We start from the raw sequence: 24445 nt of genomic DNA, 5'->3' as shown, positions 1-24445 counted from the left end.
CACTCAGAAGAACATCTTTACTGCAGATGAAAGAGGAGGCCAACTGACATCTCTTTCATTTGAATGTAAAAGACGTAAAAGATGCAGGATGTAGGATTAAGAAGAAAGGAAGTATACTTAGTGAAGATCTGTTGAAGACTTGCATTAGTCTAAAACGAGTATATAGAAGTCAATGAGACAAGTTATATACAGGAAGTATATCACCATGTTGGCATTCAGCTGCTTTGTCTCACAGGTATGAACATCAAGGACAAGTGGGTCATTCTTTATACCCTTGATCCAGAAGAACCATATTCACAGTACACTTGCGTTCTTAACATTGATGCTACCTGACACATTCCTAATTTGAGCTGATGTATACTAACAGAACAGCAAAACACTATAAGACATTACACAGACACACAGTAAAAAAAAAACAGTAAATGCTAACCTATATTAGAAAGATTTTTTTTTTTTTTTTTTATTTTTAAATATGAAGGGGAGGAAGTATTACCATAGCTGACTTTTGCAAAATTCTAAAAAATTTCATCTTGTGAACTGCTTTTTCTAGTATTATTTTGGTTCAACACTAACTCCTAAACTCTACAAACAGTAAATTTTCATTAACAACTGAAGGATAATTAAAAAACTTCTGCACAGTTCAAAATTTAAAAAACATGACGTAATTCCCCAAGCATTGCAATGCGCCCAGTATACACCTTACCTTGCTGTAAACTGCTGTGAAGGTGATTAACAAATGCAGTTAATATAGTTGCCACATTCATAACTTGTGAACATTGTGCAAGACCAAGTGTAAAAAGTTCATTCCAGCAGGCTTTTACTAATGATATGCTGTTATCCTGTCTGTTAAAAAATACAATAATTTCACTTAATAAAACCAGCCATTTGCATTCACAGGTTTTTTTAGTTTGAAGAACAGTTTATAAAACATTCATCTAATTCAACCATTGCAATCAGTACCAAAATGAAGCCCTGCATAAGAAGTATTTTTATTTGAATGAAAATACCTGTTTTAGAGTGACACTTGTAAAGTAGTAATTTTTGTTTTAATGATCTAAAAGGAAACAGATCTCCATCACAAAAGCAAGCTGAACTTACACTAAATGACAACTGTCTAGGCATATTACATACTAGTTTTCTTAGTATTTACACTAATTTTTGGATAACATTTGCAGGCATGGACAAAAAAAGTTTGCATTGCTCCTCTATTGTGGATGTAGAATAGACTCAAAGGTCTATTTAAAAATACACATGAAATGGAACATGTCAGGTCAAGTTACTAAGCTTCCTGACTGCTATTTTCTGTATCCTCTTCATGTTTGGAATCAGAATTGAAAAACAGACTTTGAAGTATAAATAGAAGTCATGAGGATTTGCTTGATGGAAAGATTAGTCCTTAAATTAAGTTTCATGTGTAGTCAGTATTTTTTTTAAATGCTGAAGCTTAAAATTAGGTGTATCAATCCATATTCAGGCACTTCCATATTAGTAACCTTACTTTCGGTATTGCCAAGCATCTCTAACTCGTAGAGCTTAACAAGAACTCGGTACCTTAAAAAGGAAATACTACCAGCGAGGAGTCAAATTCAGGTACCATGTTTTACAGTTTTAGCCAGTAAATACAAATAACGGAAAGTTAAAAGAAGCATAAGACCTATCAAAGAAGGAAAGCATATTAAAGCTAGGATTTCAATTACAAAAATACAATGGAGTGGATTTTGCAAGAACGTTGATGAAAGTTTCAAGAACGTTTTCTGATGATTTACTGGAATACTAATATGCCAAATGACAGATTCATGTAGACTTGTCCTATACTAGATTACATAGAGCTTACCTAGGGCAATATTTTTTACTATGATCCAGTTCCTGTTATGGTAGATGTGATACTGCAGATGCAGCTTCTACACATATTTGTCATCTCCTGTCGAAGGGACTATGCTGAGGAACAGTGAAAATAGGGTGTACTGGCTACTCAGCTGGTATGCGTGTGGATAAATGTATTATCTAGAGCAACTTTATGGCTAATCAAACTTAAGCAGCCTCAAAAAACTAAGAGGCTGTAACCAGCTTGATGAACATTTCGAGTAGGAATCTCTTGCCTACAAAGATCCTCATGCAGGAAGATGAACTAAGCAATAACTTGGTATTGTTAAGTAAATCAGTATGCCAAAGCCAACTATCTTTCCAGCACTAAGGAAAACATCGCCTGAGGAAGGAACCACCTGGATACAATTATCCGTCTTCCTTACAAAACCATTACTATGGTTTTGTTTTGGCTCGTCATCTCCTCTCAATTACTAGTAATTTCATTTTAAAAGTGAGATGAGTCACCCTTCCAAAACTCAAAATTATAGTACATAATGTGCTCAAACTGAAAAAGCTGCATTAGTTTCAAATAAATCTCCACTTGAAAAAAGTTACTACCTTAAGCTCTTCAAAAGGAAAACTTGATATTTATGTTAAATAGTGTTTAAATATACTGTTGGCCATGATCTTGACTGGGACTGTAAATGCTAGCACAGGTGACTATTAACACTATTAAGACAGCCTACTCCTCCATTTTTTTTTAATCAAACAGAAAAACATATTGGGAAATAACATATTTTAAAAAATACGCAGATTTTCCATAAGCATTTCTTGTTAATCTTTTCAGAGAGACAGGTCTTCTGTACAACATTTTATTTTCAAAAAGCAATTCCCATTTGTTGTTTTAACACTAATTTGCAGCGTCCCTCTGTTACAAAAAGCTTTAAAAACGTATAATGATATAATGTACTAAGTTAATTTGCTATGTATTTTGAAATTCTGCAGGGCACCGATTTCTACTAAAATAAAACACCACATTTATCTGATTTTTTATCCTCGCTATTGTTTAACTTTATAGAATTTCACTTTTTCCTTCTCCAAAACAGAGGCTCCAGTTACACACAATATAGTATCTTTCCCCAGACAAGGTAGAATAATTTAGCATAAACATCTGAGCAAACACAAATGGTAATCACAGATCATCCTGCTTTTGACAGCCTTCCTGGAGAAGGGGACAGTCCCTCACTTTAAAAAGAAATTCTTTTTGCTACCACTGTCATACACTATTTTGTTATTGAATTAAAGAAAAATACTGTAGATGAGAACAGCCAAACATGACACATCCTCTATTTGTGTCAGAGCTGATACAGTATCTTTATTTGTTTGATGTGTCTTCATAAAATTACTTCTGAAAATAACATAAATCACTTTTCCCTATGCTGTCTTGAGATGTTTTCTCATGATGATTGGCAATGTACTACTACATTTGTCTTAAGAATTTTAAGCGCTACGCTGAATTCTGCTGGAAAAGCAGCATGTCACACAAACTGTAAAAAGAATAATAAGAATTACTTTCTGGTTACAGCAACTATTTGTTTTTGGAAAATCCCCTGAAATTAAATAACTTAATCCTGAATGCTTGCTGAATCTAGCTAATCTTTTTCTTTATATAGGTTATTAAAGGCAAAATTGTTACTACTAATTCACCTATAAAGATAACAATATTTGGGGATCCAGAGAGGAGCTTCTTTGTGGTGACTGCCTGATAAGCATCTTAGTTCAGGATGTAGCTATTAAAAAATGATCGGAAGTCCTATTTACTAAAAATTCATTTAAAAAGTAGCAGCATGATGGCATTTGATTGTTACAAATCTACTCTTTTTTCCTTCAAAATCCAACCAAAGTACCTGAATTAGACTGAAACTGGGAGTAGTTTTGATTAAGAAAATTTACATTCATGATGAAGATCTATAAAGCAGTTTTAATAAGTAGATTTATATTTTTAAATGTCCCTGAACAAAACAGTGGGGAAAAAAAAAAAATATTAAAAAGTGCGTATTCACAACATGAGTGAATAGTCACTGAACACTTACCCTAAAGCTTGGAAAGATGGAATGGAACGTGCCCAGTGCATGGACAAGAAAAGCAACCTGGAGGCAGACTCGCAGATATAGTGAACGTTAAGGTATTCAGGCATAGGAGAAGGCATGGTGAGCTGGCAACCAAAAAAACAAAAGAAAAAAAAAAAAGTGCAAGTCAGTCATTTTACTTTCTTTGTAAAAAAACATGGTAAGAAAAAAAAATCAGTCTCAGAGTTAAAAGAAAAAGTAAAATTGTTTTTTAAATAAACATGAGATAATCCTGAAATAAAACTGAATGGTGGCCTTTTTCATTATTAGTCACGCTGTTGTACCCTATAACAACTACAAAGCAACAAAAAAGGCAAGCAGTTTGAATCTTTAGCTCAGATAAATATTAATGTCTAGGTCACCTGGAGATGGAAAATCCCAAATAAAACACAACTTTTGAGACATTTTCAAAGAATAAGAGTTTTAAAACAATCATTGTAATTAGAATGAAGTTGCTTATATTTATATACAAATAAATACATAAAAAAATCAAACACAAAGGCATCATTACTTTCTCAATTTGGCCCCAGAGAACTAGAATAAGTGTCCTAAAAAATTAGAGGCATTTCCACAGTTCCTGGGGAAAGTGTGTGTGGGGAAATTCTATTTCACAAACATCTATCTTTGTACTTTTAATTAATATTTTACAAATAAATACATCAAAAATCTTTTGATGTGTGAGTAAAATACCTAATATACAGCTGCTCCAAAGTCTTAAAAAATATAATCAATGTACATCAGAAGGACCAGCTCCGCCCTTCTCAACGTATTTAACTAAAATCAGTGGTGTTACCAGAAAGTGGCATTTGACCCCAAACTGTTATATTGTAGTTTTATCTTCCGAAATTAATACTTCTTAATGTTGTGTTTAACTATATAACTATAAAATTTTTGTTTTGGCTAATACAATTTAAAAAAACAACTGATATGCTTGGTACTGAAGAAGTTTTCAGATGAGCTAGCTTTTTGATTTGTCCACAAATAATAAGATTAAAAAAATTGATAGAATTTCTGCAAGCTTGTAAAATGAGAAATAAAGCCTGAAAATATATGACTCACTAAAAAAGAAACCTTATTTTCCCTTAACGATTAAAGTCAATGAATACCATACTAAAATAGAGCATATACACAGAGGAGAAGCTGACAAATACACTTAAGAGTCACAAAATCCAGGTGCAGATTGCATCAGATCCACCTGTTAACAAGTGAGAACATGGATGCTGACTCCCTGCTTTGTGCGACTCTTGCTTATCGAAATCCTTTTGCATGGATTACTTAGTATTTTAAGGTAAGAAGCTATAAAACAAACAGTGCATCTAAACCACTGAAGAGAAGACGTACCTTTTCCCCAACTAATAGTTAAGCAGTGAACAAAAGCAGTGCATTCATCACAAATGAATGCTAATAATCGAACAAATAGTTACTCTTCTAAGAAATTCAAAATAAGATTTAATCAGACCATTATTTTATCTTACTATGTGAAAATGGTTATAAGTAGTGAACAGTAAAAAAGTATGTGGTACCCTGAATGCTACATGTGCATCACTGAGTAGTGGCCCCTCTATTTCAACGATATTCATGCTTGTTTCTCCACCAACCAGCTGCACGCCGGCTTCAATACTGTCAGAGTTCTGGCACGCTGCACTCTCTCCTGGATTCAATGCTTTTGCAAGAGTATCAAACGCCCTGCAAGATCACAACAAAAAAGCAAACAAATTTAGAATAATAATAATAAAAAAAAAAAAAAAAGAAAATTTTAGAGACCATTTCAATTTAGGAGGAAGCTGCACATGTCTGAAACCTGTATTTAGATACCTGTTTCAAAGAACCGGATTTGGTGAATAGAAGTCAGTAGCATGCTTTTCCTGCCACTCCACCAAACAAAATCCCTGAAAACTCCAACTTAGAGTGGCTCTGAAACAAAAATTAGCAGCGGATTCTGTTCACACTAGTCGCCAACAGATTCACAGTTTTGACATATTGATTGTGTTGCTGAATCACAGTTTGCCTTTCAAGATCTCTTCAGTGCTGTTTACTGAGAGCGCTGGCATGAGCGTTTTGAGGACATCAGGCTGCTGTTAAAGCAACTTCATGCACGTGTAAATTTTACAGACTTTTGCTGCTATGAAGCCCAAGTGCAACAAGCTTTTTTTTTTTTTTTAAAGTAATGAGTTGTGGTTAAGTTATTCAGCTTAATTTAAAAAGACTGTTTCAAAATACATAAGAGAAAGCACTCTCGTGCTTTCAATACCACTCTTAGTATCCTTTGATGTGAGGCAGTGGCTCCTGTGAAGACCAAGTCACAGGCACAAACGTTATGGGGGAGATGCCAGGAAGAGCACAGATGCATTATTCATTGTTTTGATGACAGTATTTCATTTGATGACAAATCCATTGTTTTTCTGTGCATAAATACACCTGAGAACCAAAACTGATATATCTTCAATCAAAAATATACAGATTTGATCACTGCCTGCAGACAGATGACATATCCTGAGAGCAGTATAATTTGTATACAGCGTTGCATGAAGAACTTATGCACAGAGGTCTGAAAACTTTACAAAAGCTGATCAACAGCTTGTATGTAGAACTGATTCTGAATTTATAGAGACATGTTTATCACCACAGAATCTAAAATCACTGATTTAATGCCAAAGTCTGGAGCAGAATTTTGCCACTTTCTCTTCCCCCCTTGCTATCTAAATTCATTAACATGCTAAAAAAATCTAAATATTTACTATGTTTGACATAACCATTTACAACCAAACGAAACATCACAATAAACGAGCTGCTGACACTGCCTCAGGCTTGAGATGGTAAATGAACTAGTTTTGGGTCCTACACTAGCCTGCACACCTTGACGTGTACAAATAAGGGTGACTGGGGCACGTGCAAGTGGACTGATAATAAGTGGACTACACAGACAAAACTGGGATGTTTTCCATCTCAGGTATCCGGTAAGTAGGCATAAAGGCAATGCATTCATGGGTAAGCTCTAGAAGTCACATTATTGGTCTCCTGCTAGGAGATCTGAATTTCAGGTCCTGCGTGGCTCATTCATGGCAGCCTTAGGTAGAAGAGGCAAACTCAGCAGCTCAGTGCCAGCTGCTTCTTAGGAAAAATAGGATCTCTGCAGGCCTCTTCAGGTAGCAGGGACAGAAATCTAAGAGAGGATCAAGACCTCTCCTTTCCCCAAACGGTAAATGTCATATCCATCTGTCATGATCCTGTATTTATTCTAGTAAAGGCTGAAGAGTCCGTTTTAAATAGGGTGGGCAGGTACACTGGTTAACCATGTCTGCCCATAATATTCCAACTTATTCTCTCAAAGAAGTCTTTTCCCTATCTGTGTTAGGGATAATAGAGGATGGTCCGAGTGAGACACGACAGAAAATTACTAGTTGAACCAAACCCAGTATACGTGCCGAGAAAAAGGACCTCAGTACTGCTGCTGCAAAAACTACGTGTGTATCCATGAGAACCTGACCTTTGAAAAGAAGACAACAAGAAGGGAGTACAACAATGTAGTCAGGTATCAGACAGACGCTGTTAGCAAAGCTGGATCATGAGTCCGGTAAGGCTCGCTGCATGCACTGGCCACGAACGCCCTGAACAAGTGCTGTGCCTGCCTTCCCTCTGCCGTACCGATGTAGCTCCTCATTATCCTGCTGCTCAGCAGTACTACTATGATCTATGGGGTGGTAAGACTCTCTGAAGTAACTTTTGGAACATTTGGGAACTGCTTAGCAAGGGCCATGCCTACCTCCCTCTGCCGTACCGATGGGTCTCCTTGTTATCCTGCTGCTCAGCAGTACTATTATGATCTATGGGGTGGTAAGACTCTCTGAAGTAACTTTTAGGACATTTGGGAACTGCTTAGCAAGGCTTCGCAATACAGCTGAATTCACTGCTTTTTTTTCTCTGTAGCAAGGCTTCACAATAAAGCAGAGTTAACCCTTGGTTTTTTTTTTTCCTTTGTGTGGGCTCCGGTTTGTACGTTGGAATCTTTAAAAAAAAAGAACCGGTTACACTATCTCATAAACCGGCAGTATACTAAGCTAGCAGATGTCAATAGAAGCGTCGCTTCCTCACAGCTCAGCACTGTGGGTCCTTTTCATACATGAAGCCCAACATGAGCAATGATTGCAAAGTAAAACACTAAGGAAAAGAGAATCTAGAACAAAGCTTGCCTGGAAGCTATGAAAACCTATCCCACAAACTGAGGGAAAAAAGGTATAATCGACATGAAAATACATGGTATTGATATCCTTTGCTAGATACAACTTTGGTTCTCTTTTTGTTGGGCCCAGTCACTAACAGATATATAGGACTGCTGATAAACTGTAAAAAATGACCACAGATAATGGCCAGCAGGTTGAGGGAGGTGATTCTACCCCTCTACACTGCTCTGGTGAGACCCCACCTGGAGTACTGCATCCAGCTCTGGAGCCCTCAGCACAGGAAAGACATGGACCTGTTAGAGCGGGTCCAGAGGAGGGCCACACAAATGATCAGAGGGGTGGAACACCTCTGCTATGTATGAGGACAGGCTGAGAGAGTTGGAGTTGTTCAGCCTGGAGAAGAAAAGGCTCCAGGGAGACCTTATTGTAGCCTTTCAGTACTTAAAGGGGGCCTGTAGAAAGGTGGCGACAAACTTTTTAGCAGGACCTGTTGCGAAAGGACAAGAGGTAATGGTTTTAAACTAAAGAGAGGGTAGGTTTAGACTGGATATAAGGAAGAAATTTTTTACAAAAAGGGTGGTAAAACACGGTCAAATGTTGCCCAGAGAGGTAGTAGGTGACCCATCGCTGGAAACATTCAAGGTCAGGTTGGATGGGGCTCTGAGTGACCTAATCTAGTTGAAGACGTCCCTGCTCATTGCAGGGGAGTTGGACTAGATGGGACCTTTAAAGGTCCCTCCAACACAAACTATCCTATGATTCTATGATATTCAATTAATGTATTTATATTGACAGTGAGAATTCTGGGAGTTCTCCTGCATAAAAAGAAAATGCTTTTCAAGCTTTTAAGATGATTAATAGTTACAGGCATTAAACTACTTACACAGGTGAGATCTCTAAGAAACAGTTTTATAGGACAATACAAAGTACTTAGAGTCTAGTACAAGATCTAAGACATGTTAAGGACAACCAAAACATAAGAAAATGAGCTATGAGATTTACATTGAAATTAATTTCAAGTACAAACAACTGAAAGTATTTATTTCTCAAGTGGAATTTCCTTATGATTTCACTTGGAAGAATCTTATATGAACTATCTTCTACATGAGCTCAGGCTGTTATTTTTAACGCAGTTAAATTACCTGTATTTTTAAGTGTAACATGCCTTACCTTGTAACATCACTACTAGCTTGTTCTTCTTGCTGGAGTTCAGATAACGATGCATCTCCATTACTTAAGCTCTCAATCATAGATAGCTCTGTACTGCTTTGTGACATGTCTTTGCATTTACTGAGATTTGCTAATGAAGTCACCACGTTTGCCAGGGTACTTAAATCTCCCTGACATGCTTCAACCTAAGGGAAAAGGAGAGTTTTTAATTCTTTCATATTGTCAGCAGTTAACTTGCAGTAGAAGAATCTAATGTTTACATAAATGAAGAGTTGAGCGTGTGAATAGACCTGTAAGAAAATTATCGTTTTCAGTAAATGGGTAATCGTAATGCAGCAATTAGAAACTACTGCTTCTAAAATATGAAATATTTAGACATTTACTTTTACAAGTAATAGCTATCTATTTCTTTCAGAAAGAATGCTACAGATGGTAAGCAACTGCAGAAAGAGAATTTATCATCTCCTCTCACTAGTCAGTCACCAGGACTATAAGACTGCACTAGATTATATTTTTAGCATCTTCCTTCCTTCCTCGTGTAAATGAGTCAGTAGAAATAGGGTAGGAGAACGTTTGAAAAGAAGGAATGGGTAAAAAGTCACTTTTAAAAGCAAGCAGAAAGAGAATTCTGCTGCACCCTTTTTGGTTTTTTATGTCTTTATTTAACTGCAGGGGAATAAGGTGATTCAGTGTTGATCAGCAACTCAGAGAGGCAGTAAGACAGGTTTCCCTCCCTGCCCCACAAAAAAATATTAATACGGAAAGTGCATGATTACAGACAAGTACACTGCTGCTAACACCAGCATGCTACATGTCGTTTAGCTTGCACTGTCGTAGTCTTACAGACAGAGCCAGAAAAGTGAAATGGAATAAACAACTTTTGATGGGGCCCTTTGCAGACAGAGCAAGCGAGGCAAAATGCATGAAAACAGTATGAGGTAATTTAATATCAGCTAGAAAAATACAAAAGCTTCCTACTGTGCATGTGTAGGGAAGTTATCACATGGCTTTAGCGAATCAGTAAGTGTAACAAAACCGAAACAAAGGAAAAGTAGCTTAGACGTAAGATTGTTGCTGAGATAGCTCTTATTAGCTTTGCAAGAAAAAAAATGACTGATTCAGGCAAAAAGAAAACCTAACAGTATTTATGAAATGCACTGTGATAATGCCATGTGAGGTTTTGCAAACACCTCATTTTATTGGTACAAAAGAAATACCCAAGTGTCAGGATTGCCCAATACAAAGAAAAATAATGCAGTCCTTAAAGCTCTCTAAAAACGTGGAGGAAGGCGTCTACTTTGTAGAGTTTTTAGCATTTTTACTATGCAAGGCTAAAAGCATTCTTGTGAAGAGAAGGTATCTGCAACACCGGCTAATGTTGTAAAGGAATGTTTTAAAAATGAATTTAACAAAACACAAGTACAACAAAACAGAACACCCTTCCTTCTCGACATTCACAATTACAGCAAACAACTCTAATTAATATATGTGTCGTATCAGCACATACCTTATCTGGGGTCATCAGCACAGTAGGCTCACTTTTTATTGCAGACTGATGAATGTTAACAAACATTCCCGATTCCAGCAGACCTGTTGATCTGACACAGAACAGCACACATTTTAATTTTGATTAATTTTAAAATTAATTTTTCCTGTTTCAGGAAAGAGAGAGCTGCTTCTGAGTAGAATTTACATACCTTGCTGTTTCATTGTCGGTTACAAAAGTTGGAGTTGCAGCTAATGGGCTACGAAGATCTTTCCGAATATAGATCTTTTCTGTAGAAGCTGCACAGTTTGAAGATTTTTCTCTTGACACTTCTATAGGTTTCCTCTCACACTGCACAGCTAACAAAACAATATGCAGCTATTAAGTCACATCCCAAATTACAGACTAAGAAATAATCCTTTTTTTCTCTCTTTATTTAATACGCAATTTTATTAAGGATTCTGAAAATAACTAAAAAAAATTTTCCCATAACCAATAAGCTAACATGGATAAAAATCAACACACCAATTTGATTTGTTCATAACGAAATGATGTAGTAGTCAAAGTCTGAGACCAAACATATAGACGCTAATTTTTTCAAGTTACAATTAAGGAAGAAATCTCCTTATACCTTACTTTTAATTTGGATCTTTAAGTGGAGGCTTATGGCTTCTCCTTCTCTCAATTTCACTATCCCACACTCTCAGTTCATTTGTGAAGGACCCACTGTACCCTTTTCCACAGATTGTGGGTCTGGGTTGAACCCACATAACTTTCTGCACTTAAAAAAGCTTCTCAAGTTAGGACCTTAGACAATACAGAGGCAAAGGGACATTCACAAAGTTCAGTTCTGACCATTTAAAATCTGTGTGACATCCTGACCCACAATCACTGACTTCAGAGATGAAGCAGATTTTTAATTTGAATAGCCCAGTGAAATGGTGGAATGAATCTGAGCTTTAGCCTACAGATACATCACCTTACTTTGGATGGATTAGAGAACACTAAAATGAAACTTACACTATTATACCCTATGGGGAACTTTCTAGCTCTACAGAATAAAGACAAAAGAAACCAGTTTACAGTTTGATTTTAAAAGCTTAAAAGCAAAAATTAATTTGTGGAAACATTACACTCTTACTGTAAAAATTAATAAAAGGTATTTACAAAGTACAATTTTTTTAAAAATACGCAATAAATTGTTCTTCCGTAATTTTAAAGTGGTGCAAGTCATTTTATAGACTGGAATAAGAACCTGAAAGAGAGTGACAAACCCAGCCTATACATAATTTAAAATATGCATCAATTCACCAGCCTGATAAGCACTGACTACTGGCTAGCAGAGCCTCTTTAATACTGTACTGCACATAAAAACTGCTTAAGCCTATAAAGAGAATCCTGAATGTTCATTTTTTTAAAACACAGAGGCAAATAGGAAAAAAATGATTTTTTTTTTTCAATTATGCAGTTTTGGAAAATGTGTAACTAAAGAAAAAATTAAAAAGCTCTCAAGTTAGTAGTAGTCTGTGATGTGATTTGAATTTTCATATTGGTAAGTATCATAAAACCAAACGTCATAATATCAAGTACTGACAATGCCATAAAGCTAGCCTGTAGCCCATGAACGGTGCTTTGAAAGGGTGGGAGATGGAGGGAAAAGTGTCTTTTATCTTCCTTTGCTAACCCTGTGCTTGCTAGCTGGATCCGAGTTTGCTGAGAACGGGCCAAGACTTCTTCAAGGGACAAATGACAGGGAGCTTCAGGACAAGATAGTGATGAGTTTTCCTCTCCCCACTCCACTGAGGAACGAGACTTCTTATCCCAAAAGAATCCTCTCCTCCGCTCAGCATTCCCCCACGACCCAGAGATCCTTTTCCTGCCTTTTGACCCCCAACCCCAGCGATTTTGTTCTGCTTGAAGAGTCTTCTGTGGAGGGGCCAAGTACTGCGAGCTGAACGAGAGGGAAAGGGGTAAAGATCCACTTTCACTGCCCCAGCTTTTCCTCCCTTTCTGAATTCATTTCCTCTGTGCTGGAAAAGCGTTACTGGTTTCTGCTGACAGAAGCAGGGCTGTAAGGAGGGGAATGCCCACAGAAGTTCAAGAGGGTCAGCAAAATAGAGCTGGATGGCAGAGAGCAGAGCACAAAAACTAATACTGTGCGTGTAGCAACAGCACGGCAGTATGGGGGCTGAAGAATCTGTGTATTGTGTGCTTTTCTGCGTATTTAGTATTCTGATACTGCTGCGGTATTACAGTATCACTACATCCAATGTATGGAAATCTAAAAAGGAATTTTAAATCTGCAGGAATGGGTAAGAACTGAACTCTAGGTCGCTATGGATCTCTGCCTTGTGAATAACTGTCTCTGCTGAGCTTTGCCAAAAGCGAACAGCAATTGCCGGTAATCTCCATTGTGGAAAAAGCGACAAGAAAGTAGAAGGATTCAAAATGTTCAGTAGTTTAATTTATGCATAGAAAAATTGAACGGCACATATAAAAACCGAAGATGGAGACGTGCTTGACATTTGCCACCTAGGATTAACAATCCATTCACTTTTACCACATGCAACGCGCTTATTAAGTTTGTCAAGCAATACGTATGCTCGAAAACATTTCAAACTTCTAATACACTAAACTTGTACAATTCTTTAAAAGAAAAAGATACAATGATCTAAAAATATAAAAGCAAAATAACAATTTGTATTAATGCTAAGCATATATGTTGAAGCACAAACTTTAACACAGCTGCTAGCTAAAATAAGTTACACTAATTCAGACTTACAGTCTTGTTTCATCCCAAACGCGATGCATCTCTGCAGCCTACAGTACTGACATCGATTCCGGTGGTGTTTGTTAATGACACAGTCCTTTGTTCCTCGGCACGAATAAACTAAATTCTTCCGTATACTCCTTTTAAAGAATCCTTTGCATCCCTCACAAGTTACTGCTCCATAGTGACGCCCTAGTTACAGAACAACATAAATCATGACATTAATTTTACACTGTAAATTTTTTTTGAGTTTATGTTTATTGAAAACAAAGTATTTACTACTTTCCCCAGAAAAAGAACACCTTTTTTTCCCCACAGGTTACAGATCTTGACATATATCATGGCTATAAAACAACATAAAAAGGCAAGTGAACCATTTTTCTAGTTCAAAGCACTTAAACAGGACAGATTTTCCAAATGGGCAAGTTGCTTATTAAAATCTTGCTGAATCTGTTGACAGCAGTGCTAAAAAATACTAAGAAAACAGGTTAGCAAGAACATAGAAGAAACTCTTCTAATTTATACCATCTTTAGCAATTTTTTTTTACAATGTCCTTACAGTCAAGCCCTGATATTGCTCATTACAAATTCAGCTGTTGAAATTGTATGCATTAAATCTAATGGAACCATGGTAAGTGCAAACATGACGTTTGACAGCAGTAGGTAATCACTGCAAAGCTTCACTTTCACCTTTCATTTTCTAACAGGGTAACGGTACATCCTTAGTTCTTTCAGTAAAACTTCAATGAAAGAATAATCTAAAATAGCTCAATAATTTTTTTTAAAAAAATCATTTCTCTGAATTTTCTAATGTATAATACTAACATAAAAATTTCTGGGATATGCTACAGAAAAAAGTTAAGTTTAAAAATTACTTTTCAGAAGTGAATTGCTTTGATTCTGCTATAGCACAACATATAAATATTACTAAAAAGTACTGGTTCTGATTGAGGCATGCTTGGCAATTCCAACAATTTTAATTCTATGCTCCTGAAGAAAAACCAAAATCCTAAACCCGAAGATCACTGACAAACACTCAAAATCCATACTGTGGAGACACTAAGGCTGCTCTTTGAACTAAGTAGGGCACATTGCAGAAATAAATCTCAAATATGAACCAATTTAAGGGAAAATACATTTTTAGATTCTCTCCTCACAAACTTTTTTTTAGATGCATCAATCTCATCTGCCTGAAGTTTCTAGACATTCTAATAGGTTTTCTAGATTCTTTTATGACAACCATATTACCACACCACTAAAATGTGAAATTTATAAAGCATCATATATATTAAAAGAATATTGCAAAGTGAAAAAATTTAACAGCAGCTGAATTGCAAATACTTAATATCCATCCTGCAAAGCACTGGGGCTGCTGCTTCACCTACTCTTTGATGTAGCTTCCTGGACTCCAGCTTGGAAGTGTCCGAGGAGCAGTTTGCCCAACACTGTCACATGGGAGGCTCCCCAGAACCTGCAGCTGCTCAGGGAAATGTGGGGCACCCTCCCCAAATTCAGTACCACTGCTCAATATCCTTGGGCCAGGACAGTAGGAATAGCTCCTGGGATCTCCAGCCTCCAGCCCTCCACTGGGGAGCCAGAGGAGTCTTGCCAATTGGAGGAGACAAACCAGATCTTTGCCTTACGTTTGGCAGAAATTTCCTTTGAGATGGGTGAAGTCTGACACGTATTTAGAGCTCTAGGAACTATATTTTTAACACTAAACTTTGCTCCAGTAGAAAAAGTTTAACTGGTTTTGTTTTCTAGGGAGTTTGCTCCCCATCCTACTACTTCTCACGATGACATCGTAACACTACTTCTTCCCCCCGGACCCCTACTTTTATACACTTTATTCCCATCGCTTCCCAAAAGGAGCATTTAACTGCAGCTGTCATATTTTAATATTACTGGAGGTCCATCATACAGACTTCACTGACAAAGCATAAGAATCTTCTAATGGAGCAACCACTTCCCTACTTAAACTAATTTTAGCTAAGTAAGTGAAGAGCAAAGTTAAATGTCTCATCTCTCTTACACCCCATTATCTTCTGTAAGAAAGAAAGTGCAAAGAAAAAGGAGCTTTCAGATAAACTATGCTGAGGAACAGCCCTTGTAGTTCTCTCTCTCTCTTTTTTTATTTTTTTAAATAAAAGAGAAAAGACATCCTCTCAGCAATTCCAACTCTGACAGATCTGGAACATCCGATGGCAGGCGCACATGCAAAGGGAATATGGGAGACAGTGTTCTCCAGTGCACTGCTCCCACTGTATTTCTTTTCAGTCTCTCAGTGACATTACACGTAATTCAGTGCATGAAACATTTTTCTTTTCTTACCTTAGCACTCTGGCAATGTATGAATATACCATTCCTAAGCTTACTTTTTACTGGAATTATAATGCATTTTTACAATTTTAATAATGGTTCTTCAAATAACCAACTGTCCTGCACAGATCTCATATTAGGAATTTTTTCATATACTTGCAAAGTCTTCCTTGCCTACTGGCTTCATATTTAAAATAATGAACAGGTTTCTCACATATTTTAAGAGAACCTGTCAACAATAACAAAGTTCACCACATTACCTTATTTTAAGGAAGAAAAAACTCTCAATGTTGTTGCTTAAGTAAATTATCAGCTAAATTTTTATAATGGAAAAATAATGCATCAGCCTAAGAAAAAAAGGAAAAAGCTACCTGGCAGAAAACATTAAATTTATGGTGTAAACCAACAATAAATCCCACCCATGGACACCAGAATACCATTTAGCGTAATTCTCCACTGAAAGAGTAGTGTATCCTTTCTGTTTGTGCATGTATAGATATATATATGTATATGCATGCAAATTGTTATAGAACTTCAGAAGAATTTTAAACTGCTTTTACAAAATTGCATTGCCCTAAAAAAAAAAAAAAGAAATAAAAAAGTAAATACCTGATGCCTTGTCTCCACATACAACACACAGATCAAACACTTTATTTAGGCCCTGTTCATTGGGGGAGTTGTCTGTTAAAATCTGGAAAAAAGTGTGAAAAAATTTCATTTTTCTTTTTCTTACCATCAAGAAAGATTAAAATATATCTCATGCTTGCTGTTTTTCTCTAAAATAGGGAACCAAATCTACAAAGCATACGGTTTTCTTGACTACATTTCACAGTCTTCATAGACACAAAGGAGCTACCTGCCATGCCACTGTGCTCCTTTTCAGGATGGAACAGAAGTTTTACTTGTAATACTTCTGAAAAGAATTCAAGATTTCATTTATCTAAACACTACTTTAGCAAAATGGACCAGCACTTTGAAAAACACTTAACATCTACATACTCTTACCTTCTGTTCAAATTTGTAATTATATCCTAATGACTTGTTCATAGTACAAAAGAGACTGAAACGTTAAACAGACGGAACAAAAAAATCCCTTGTAAAGGCTACTATATCTACATTCAAGTTTATTGACTGCTTTTTTTATAATACACATAAATGGACCAACAGAAAATGTACTCTGGATGCTACCATTAACTACCAAGTGGTATACAGTTTTGGATTTCAGTAACAGTTTGACATTATTACAGTATTCTTGTCTTGTCTCATTCATTTATCTCTGGTACCTGTAAAGCTTCATTAAGCACATAATATTAGAACCCAGCACCACAGGGTAGATGCTGTAACCTTCCATTTGATCTTTAAAAACTCTATCCCACTGCGACATAAATAAAGACCAGCAAAAATTCAATTTAAAAAAGGAACACACATATCACGAGTGACAACTAAACATCATCTTGACAATTATGTAAAGCAGAAAAGAAAAAATTATTCTTCCCATTAAAAAGAGATTATGGTTTAGAAGTTTTAAGAGTTTCTAACTTCTACTGTGTCTTAATGGGAAGCCAGACTCTCTCATTCTTGCTTTGCATATTCAAAACAGGACCTCTGATAAAAAGAAAGATAACTTACCGAAGGAGAAAGCACCCTATCTTCTACAGAGAAAATTAAGAAATCACTTTTTTCAGAAAGTTTGGAAGATAGCACAGACAATATATATGGGAACATTTAACAAGCATATTTGCTTCTAGCTAGCCTTTGTTAACAATACTGTCTCAGAGATTCATCTATTAAGTTTTATTTTAATATAACGTCTTTTTAAGAAAAATAATATTAATGAGTTAAAAGGATACTAACCTTTTGGTCCTTCCTAATTTCCATTATTAACATTATGTATTTTCATGATATTATATAAAATATATATAAACAAATTGTAAGTCCTTCCCTAAATGAAACCTGCACTGAAATGGGAAGTTCCACATAAGGAAGGACTACAGAATTGGGCCCATGAGGACATAAAAATCCCAGACTCTGACAACTCATCAACTGACCTTGAACATGAAGAATAAAAATTGATTATTAAGATGAAGAAGAGCCACTGAATATGAAAACGATGATGAGAGAAAGGGCCTTGCCAAATGAGGCAATGTAAAGATAAGATGCAATAAAGGAAAGGTTTTTTGTCAATGAATGAGGATTTCAAGTGAAGGCTACAGAAGAACAACAAAAAAGGGGAAACTGCAGATGAAAAGATCATTTAGGGGAGAAAACATGAAACACCCAAAGAGGATGCAATTGAACAACAAATGAATCATGTATTTCACAAACTTTAAGTGGAAAAAAGAAATCCCTACCCACACATATTAGCTGACCATAGAATTAAAGTGACAGAATACTCTGTTGCCTCCCAAACTAACCTGTTTTGCCCAAACTGTACCAGAACTAGAGCTTCCAGTTTTTGTCCAGATTCCCTCTATTCCTGGATTTTGCCTTTTAAACCAGCGTGGCACACTTATCATCTTTCAAGGTGTCTTCAAAAATAATTTTTTATATGGATTACTATAAATCATATCCCATTGGTTTCTATTTTTGTTGAGGTTTACCTAAATTACAAAGTGTATGATACCACTAAACATGCTTAAATGCCTTTCAATAGGATTGGCTTTTGCTATTGCTCCCCTATTCAAAGCAATCAAATTCTTTGGAGCAAGAAGCCTGCATGTCCATTTGCAAAGACTTTTGAGTTTAAAAAAAAAAAAATACAATGTATAATACAGTATAGGTTTCAAGCTTACACAACATGCGAGTAGCAAATCATAGTAGTGGACTGGCTCCCATATGAGCGCAGACTCAAAAGAACAGGGGTCTTCGGTTGAAAAGAGATTACTTGAAAGAGGATATAATAGTGATTTATAAAAACAATAGGATCCTTTATAGCTGTTTCTTACAGTGCAAGAGACACCTAATTAAATACTTCTCTCAGAAGATCAAATCAACCAAAGTATTCTTTGCACAACATACAATTATACTATAGGATATTATACAGACCAAAGCATATATGGTCTGTATAAATAACAAAAAAGGCTGTTAAACTTTAGTGGTAGCTATCAAATATGATGGTCTTACTGCAACCTCCAAATCAGGAGGTTGCTCTAAATCATCAGCTAATGGAAGTGAAAGGATGTGCTCAGAAGGACCATTGTTTACTTGTCCAGTTCTTAATATTTTTCCTTAAGCAACTGCTTCTGGCCATCATTTAAGTGTGATACTGGGCTAAATGGACTGTAGCTATCCTAATGTCGCCTGGCCTATGACACTGACGTATTTTAAAAGCAGCATAAATGTACTTGGGTAAACAATACGCAATAACGACACTTTAGCTGGAGTGCAGTAATCTACTTCACGCTGAAGGAGCTCACATCTCCCAAGTCTTCTGTGCATGCTGTTCTCATCAGTGCCACCCCATCCTTGCCAGGGGAGGATATGGGGCAAAAAGCCTGGAAGTCGGAGGGTGAGCACTAAGGAAGCAGCACATACTATGTGCATGAAAGTCAAGTGCACTGGGAACCGATTTAGGGAGTTACAACCCTGACTAGTTACAATCTCACATTAGTAAACCCAAAATATTTAGTGTTATTTTCCCACCCCCACTGAGTAATGTCCTTCCCTACTAAATAGTCTCTCTGACAAACTACTTTGGAGTACAATTCACACAGCTGAAGAGTAGTTACAGCAGCGTACGAAAAGGAAAACAAGCAGAAGGAAATGTTAAGTGATAAAGACAATGGAGGAAAGAACATGTTTTTCAACGATACATGAAAACAGATGGAGAGTCACGAAGCAGAAATAAAGGAGTGTTGGTATGACAGGAGCTGGAAATGACAATAAAAATAACAGCATTCTTTCTAATGTCACGAGCCAGGGTATAAATTTTAAAAGCAATAAATTTACCAAAAAAAAAAGTTTTCTTCATAATTTCTAAGTATCCATGCTGAGTCCTAATGCAAGAAAAAGTATACCGTTAAAAAAAAAACCTCAAAAAAGGAGAACCCCAGACAGACATTATTTGGAAATAAAACATCTCCTCTTATCCCATTTGAACAAAAATTATGAAATAAAGTGGATTATCTACCTGGATGTGTTGTGCAGATATATCAGGGGATGCAAAAAACAGTTGGTTGACACCTGCAGCATCTGGAGTTGCTAGGATAACTTTTCCTGGAGTGGAATCTTGTCTGGCAAGGATCACCTTGCTTGGGGTAGAGCCATCATGATTTGTTAAGATGAACTGCTTGCCTGCTGAGCTCTGATCAAGTGCTGTAACAATCTGAATCTTCTGGCCCGTCTGCTGATCTGTGACAATCTAATAATACATTTATCTCAAATTGTTATGGTAATTTAAGTTCACCTTTGGGGCCCAATCCGGGCACTTGAAGAAAACGGGAATTTTGCCTTTGACATTTGTGAAGCAGGATCATCTTCCCCTCTGTCACACAAGAGTGAATTAAACTTAGGCAAAACCTTGGATTTTCACTGTATTTGAAACACACTTCAACCAAGGGTGTCTGAAGTCAAAACCTGAATTTGTACTCAAGTTTTACAATTGGCCTGTGCTTTTACAACACTACTGAAACCCTTGATGATTCCAGCACACCCTCGATCAGCCCTAGGACCTGTCAGGTTACTAGAAATCTTAACTCTTGAACTCCCTGCATACCACGTGCAGTGCTCAGCACCTCCCAGATTTGGCTGCTTAACAAGAAGCTTCCTAAAACTACAAATGTAGACTTCCAAATAAAAAAGTAAGCATCAAACAGCAAGTAAAGCAATAATCTTGTTGCATCTGTATATACATTTTAGGCTTTGTTTTTGGGGAGCTTTTTTTTCACATATATATTCCTAAATAAAATAAGTAAAACAGAATCTCTCTCCTTGCCATTTTTTCTTTTTTTAAAAGGAAAAACTTATTTTCATGTTGGATTTCATAATCAAGAACAGGCCTACAGACTGTGTTTTCTATTTTATCCCTATTTTCAAGCACAAATACAGCAGAACTTTATTAAATAATCCTCCACTAAACTCCATTTTTTGCCAACTTTGTCAGGAGATTATAATCCTCAGATAAATTCATCAAGATTCCATGTATCCTCCATTACAAATCTCGCTTTCAATCACTTCCTGCCTTTCTCCATCAAAATGCCTATACGGAAAACTGCCTGGTTTATTCTGGAGACTAAGGGGAATCATCCTACAAAGACTGTTTCCTGCAAACTATTTTTGAATTACAGATCAATAAAATAGCTCAATGGATTTATTTTTTTTACCTATAACCAAATATTTATGTCCATCTATCCATCCTTAACATTTATATGATTCTTACTACTGATTAATTTATTTATTTCACAATCTAACACCTTATCATAACTAGTTTCATGTAATTAGGGCGGCAATATTAATTATATTTTCTAGGTGGAGAATGGGCACAAAGAGACTGAATGAGGCCTAATTTCACACAAATCTTTATAAACTATTGCACCTTCACAACTAGCTTATTACTTCCTCTAAATGTTCAATATACTTAAATTTGTTTCAAAAAACTGTATCACTTATGCTTTAAAAAGATAAGCAGTGAGAGACAGAAATTATTTGGAATAAAATTTCAGCCGTTATAAATCAATACTGCCACTTTCAAATATTCAGAAATTATGAGTTTCAAAATATACTAAAGGAATGTGTTTCCTTCTGGTAGCCTCTTGCTATTAACATTTTTATGGATCAAATTTCAAAGTTTTTCTCTGCAAAACACCATTAAAAGCTTATTTAAGAGAGAAGTCCAGGCAAGATGATAAAATTCCAGTTGCTAAAGATATTAAGAAAAGAACAGAAATTATCATGAGATTTGGGGCGTACAATGGGAAGACAACGCAAAAACCCCACAATAGTTATTAACATGATTAATACAGGGATTTCCATTCAGTTTTCTCAGATATCCACACGTCCAGGACCACAAATTACTACAGCAGTCCCTTATTTCTTCTTTCAATTTCTCTTTCAATTTCTTTATTTGAAAGAAATGTTCTTTATGTTGGTTCCATATTCCTTAGAAGGCAAACTTCCTTGCCCTTTTAATTCCCTTCTTTGCTTAACTTTCTCCTTTCATTCCATTTTTCATCATTTTACAATCTTTATTTCTCTTGTGTCATTTCTGGTTATTTTCGAAGCAGCTGATGTTCCCTTCCCCTTCTCTCCAAACATATCTACTTTATTGAGATTAGGAGAAATCCAACGCATGTTATCTGCAACAGGGTGCATACACGTACAAAAGGCAAGCACAGGATATCGTGCCGTTTCTTGAATTTCCAGACCTGCTCTTTAAAAGATACTCTTATCTAAAACCTGTCTCACTATCAAAACTTAAAAGTGCAACTGTATGTACATCAAAAAAAGGCATATACTTCATCTAGGTCGGTTTATACGAGGTATAGTATAAAACTAACTCAAAATACAGCACGTCCCAAAGAGCAAAGATACAAATTTGAACTAAAGTTGAAATTATTTTCTGGATATATATGCTAAATTATCTGCTTTCATATTACACTCCAGCTTTGCATTTTTAAAAGGTATATACTTGTAGAAAAATATGGCAGGACAGTAGGCAGAAGAATCATTGCTACTTCATACAATTCACTTCACCTCCTTTTTAACAAAGTGTGTCCCAATTCTTCAATTGGCTTCCTCCAATTCTAGGGGGATGCCCATGTAATTTTCACTGCATGATATAGTAGGTGGAGTGTTACGTTAAAATCAGTACGAAGCTGTTCAATCTGTATAAATGGTTTCTGCAGCTGTCAAGCATTTGACAGAAGCATAAGAGAAAGCAGTTTAAACAATTAAGCAGTCTGTCTGCAGCTGACCTCTTATGGCCATATACCTGCAAAAACTTCACCTAAATCACAATGGCACTCTGAAAGTGGAGCAATCCACCAAAGTGAAACAACTTGCAGTACCTAAATGTTGAGGTAAGAGAATAAAATAATCAGAGGGAAAAAGAAAACCACTTCTTCTCAAGGGAATCCATCAGGGCTCAGTGACAACACATTATGTTTCTTAATAATTTGAAACTCAATGTTGCTAAAGGGATCATATTATAGAACAGGAATATATTAATTTAGGATTATCTGCTTAAAAAATACACCTCCCCCATGTATTTAATTGAAGCACCCTGATGATAATGGCGGACAGTATTTTCCTTCGGTGCTTTTAAGCCTTGTCCACTAATAGGTTTTGACTTCCGTTTGAAAATCATTTCAATAAATTAAATACCTCCATAATTCTGTGTTCTTATTTTAGAAAAAAAAAAGTGCCTCAAGACAGAGGACTAATCCATCTGTTTGTAACTGAGCTGGTTTTGAACCCACATGTCTGTTTAACAATAAATGTGACATTCAACTTTTATCCTAGAGAAAATGTTAGCATTCCCTACAAAGGGTGACTAATGAAACATGTTTTAAGGAACATTTTACTGAGGATTTTGTATTTCAAGATTTCAGATAGTTATTTAACTAATTGGCATTTAACGTAATAAAAAAAAGGAAAAATATCAATTAAAAATATAAACTCAAAATGAATCAATTTAACATTTATTTTGAACATTTCACTGAGCTGTATTTGTTCCTACAAACTATTTCACTCTTCGTCTAAAGTCTGCTTTGAGGGAAGTTTTCATTACTAAGTTCTAACTCATATCTAATTTATTATTACTTATTTTGGTGACATGTTTGTAGGTGCCTGTTGCAAGAAGAATGCCATTCAACTGAGTGTTGTTCCACACATATCAAGAGACAACCACTGCCCCACAGCGCTTACCATCCGATGTGAAGCAAGAATCAACGAGCGTGGTGAAAAAAGACAAGGAACACAGTAGCTGGGTTACGTCCAAGTGATCTTCCAGCTACATGAGATGATGAAAAACTATAAAAATGTCCCTGTCCCTAAAACCACAATTCTTCTACGTTCATCACATTTTCAGCAATGCCTAACCAAAAGTAGCTCTCCCTTCCCAAAAAAGGTGACACACATGGGTTAGAAGTCTGCCACTGGCTTTGAACCAACAGAACTGTCCTGCTGTTCAACAATAAAGGCTCATGGGTTTATATGTCGTCGTCCCACAGTCAGACCCTGATGCTGAAATTCCATTAAATGGCTTCACACTACAGGGACATTATAGCATATAGGTATTGACAAGGAAAATAGCGGATAAAGAGATGGTGGTTAATTGATTAACATAAATAAGTTAATAAAAGGTACAGCTGTATACAAAGTGTAGAAAAGGAGTGGAGGTAGCTGAAAGAATAAAGGTCTACTGGATAGATAGGACCGGTATCATGACTAGAGCACAGGTAGGGGGTGATAAAACAAAACAGAAGATCATGTATGCGGGGCGGCTGTGAAGAGTCTTGTAAGGCTGAAAGCTTGGATGCAGTGCACCGAAACAGGAAAAAACAGTGGAAAATACTGAAGAGTGAAGCCAGCAAAAGAAAGACCAGCCAAGATTATAATGGCAGCTGGCTCGCTTAAATGAGAGTGG

The 24445-nt window shown here is 36.2% G+C and overlaps 1 protein-coding gene across 5 annotated transcripts in view; it reads right to left on the bottom strand.

The window, feature by feature from the left end:
- NR2C1 (nuclear receptor subfamily 2 group C member 1) overlaps positions 1-24445 on the bottom strand; it is a 51990-nt gene that overhangs the window by 6239 nt on the left and 21306 nt on the right. For 3 of the 5 annotated variants that reach the window (XM_054200376.1, XM_054200359.1, XM_054200367.1), the window contains 9 exons: positions 19991-20221; positions 16471-16552; positions 13555-13734; positions 10984-11131; positions 10794-10884; positions 9287-9471; positions 5459-5621; positions 3900-4021; positions 704-843 (listed from right to left, as the gene is read on the bottom strand). In XM_054200376.1, the coding sequence (XP_054056351.1) occupies positions 704-843; positions 3900-4021; positions 5459-5621; positions 9287-9471; positions 10794-10884; positions 10984-11131; positions 13555-13734; positions 16471-16552; positions 19991-20221 (1342 nt within the window). The remainder of the gene's footprint in view (positions 1-703; positions 844-3899; positions 4022-5458; positions 5622-9286; positions 9472-10793; positions 10885-10983; positions 11132-13554; positions 13735-16470; positions 16553-19990; positions 20222-24445) is intronic. The other 2 variants (XM_054200394.1, XM_054200384.1) reach the window with 1 other exon arrangement.

Source organism: Rissa tridactyla, chromosome 1, assembly GCF_028500815.1.
Source record: "Rissa tridactyla isolate bRisTri1 chromosome 1, bRisTri1.patW.cur.20221130, whole genome shotgun sequence".
NCBI classification, from domain to species: domain Eukaryota; kingdom Metazoa; phylum Chordata; class Aves; order Charadriiformes; family Laridae; genus Rissa; species Rissa tridactyla.
Note: the sequence above shows the minus strand (reverse complement) of the source record. Positions and strands in the feature narration are given on the sequence as shown.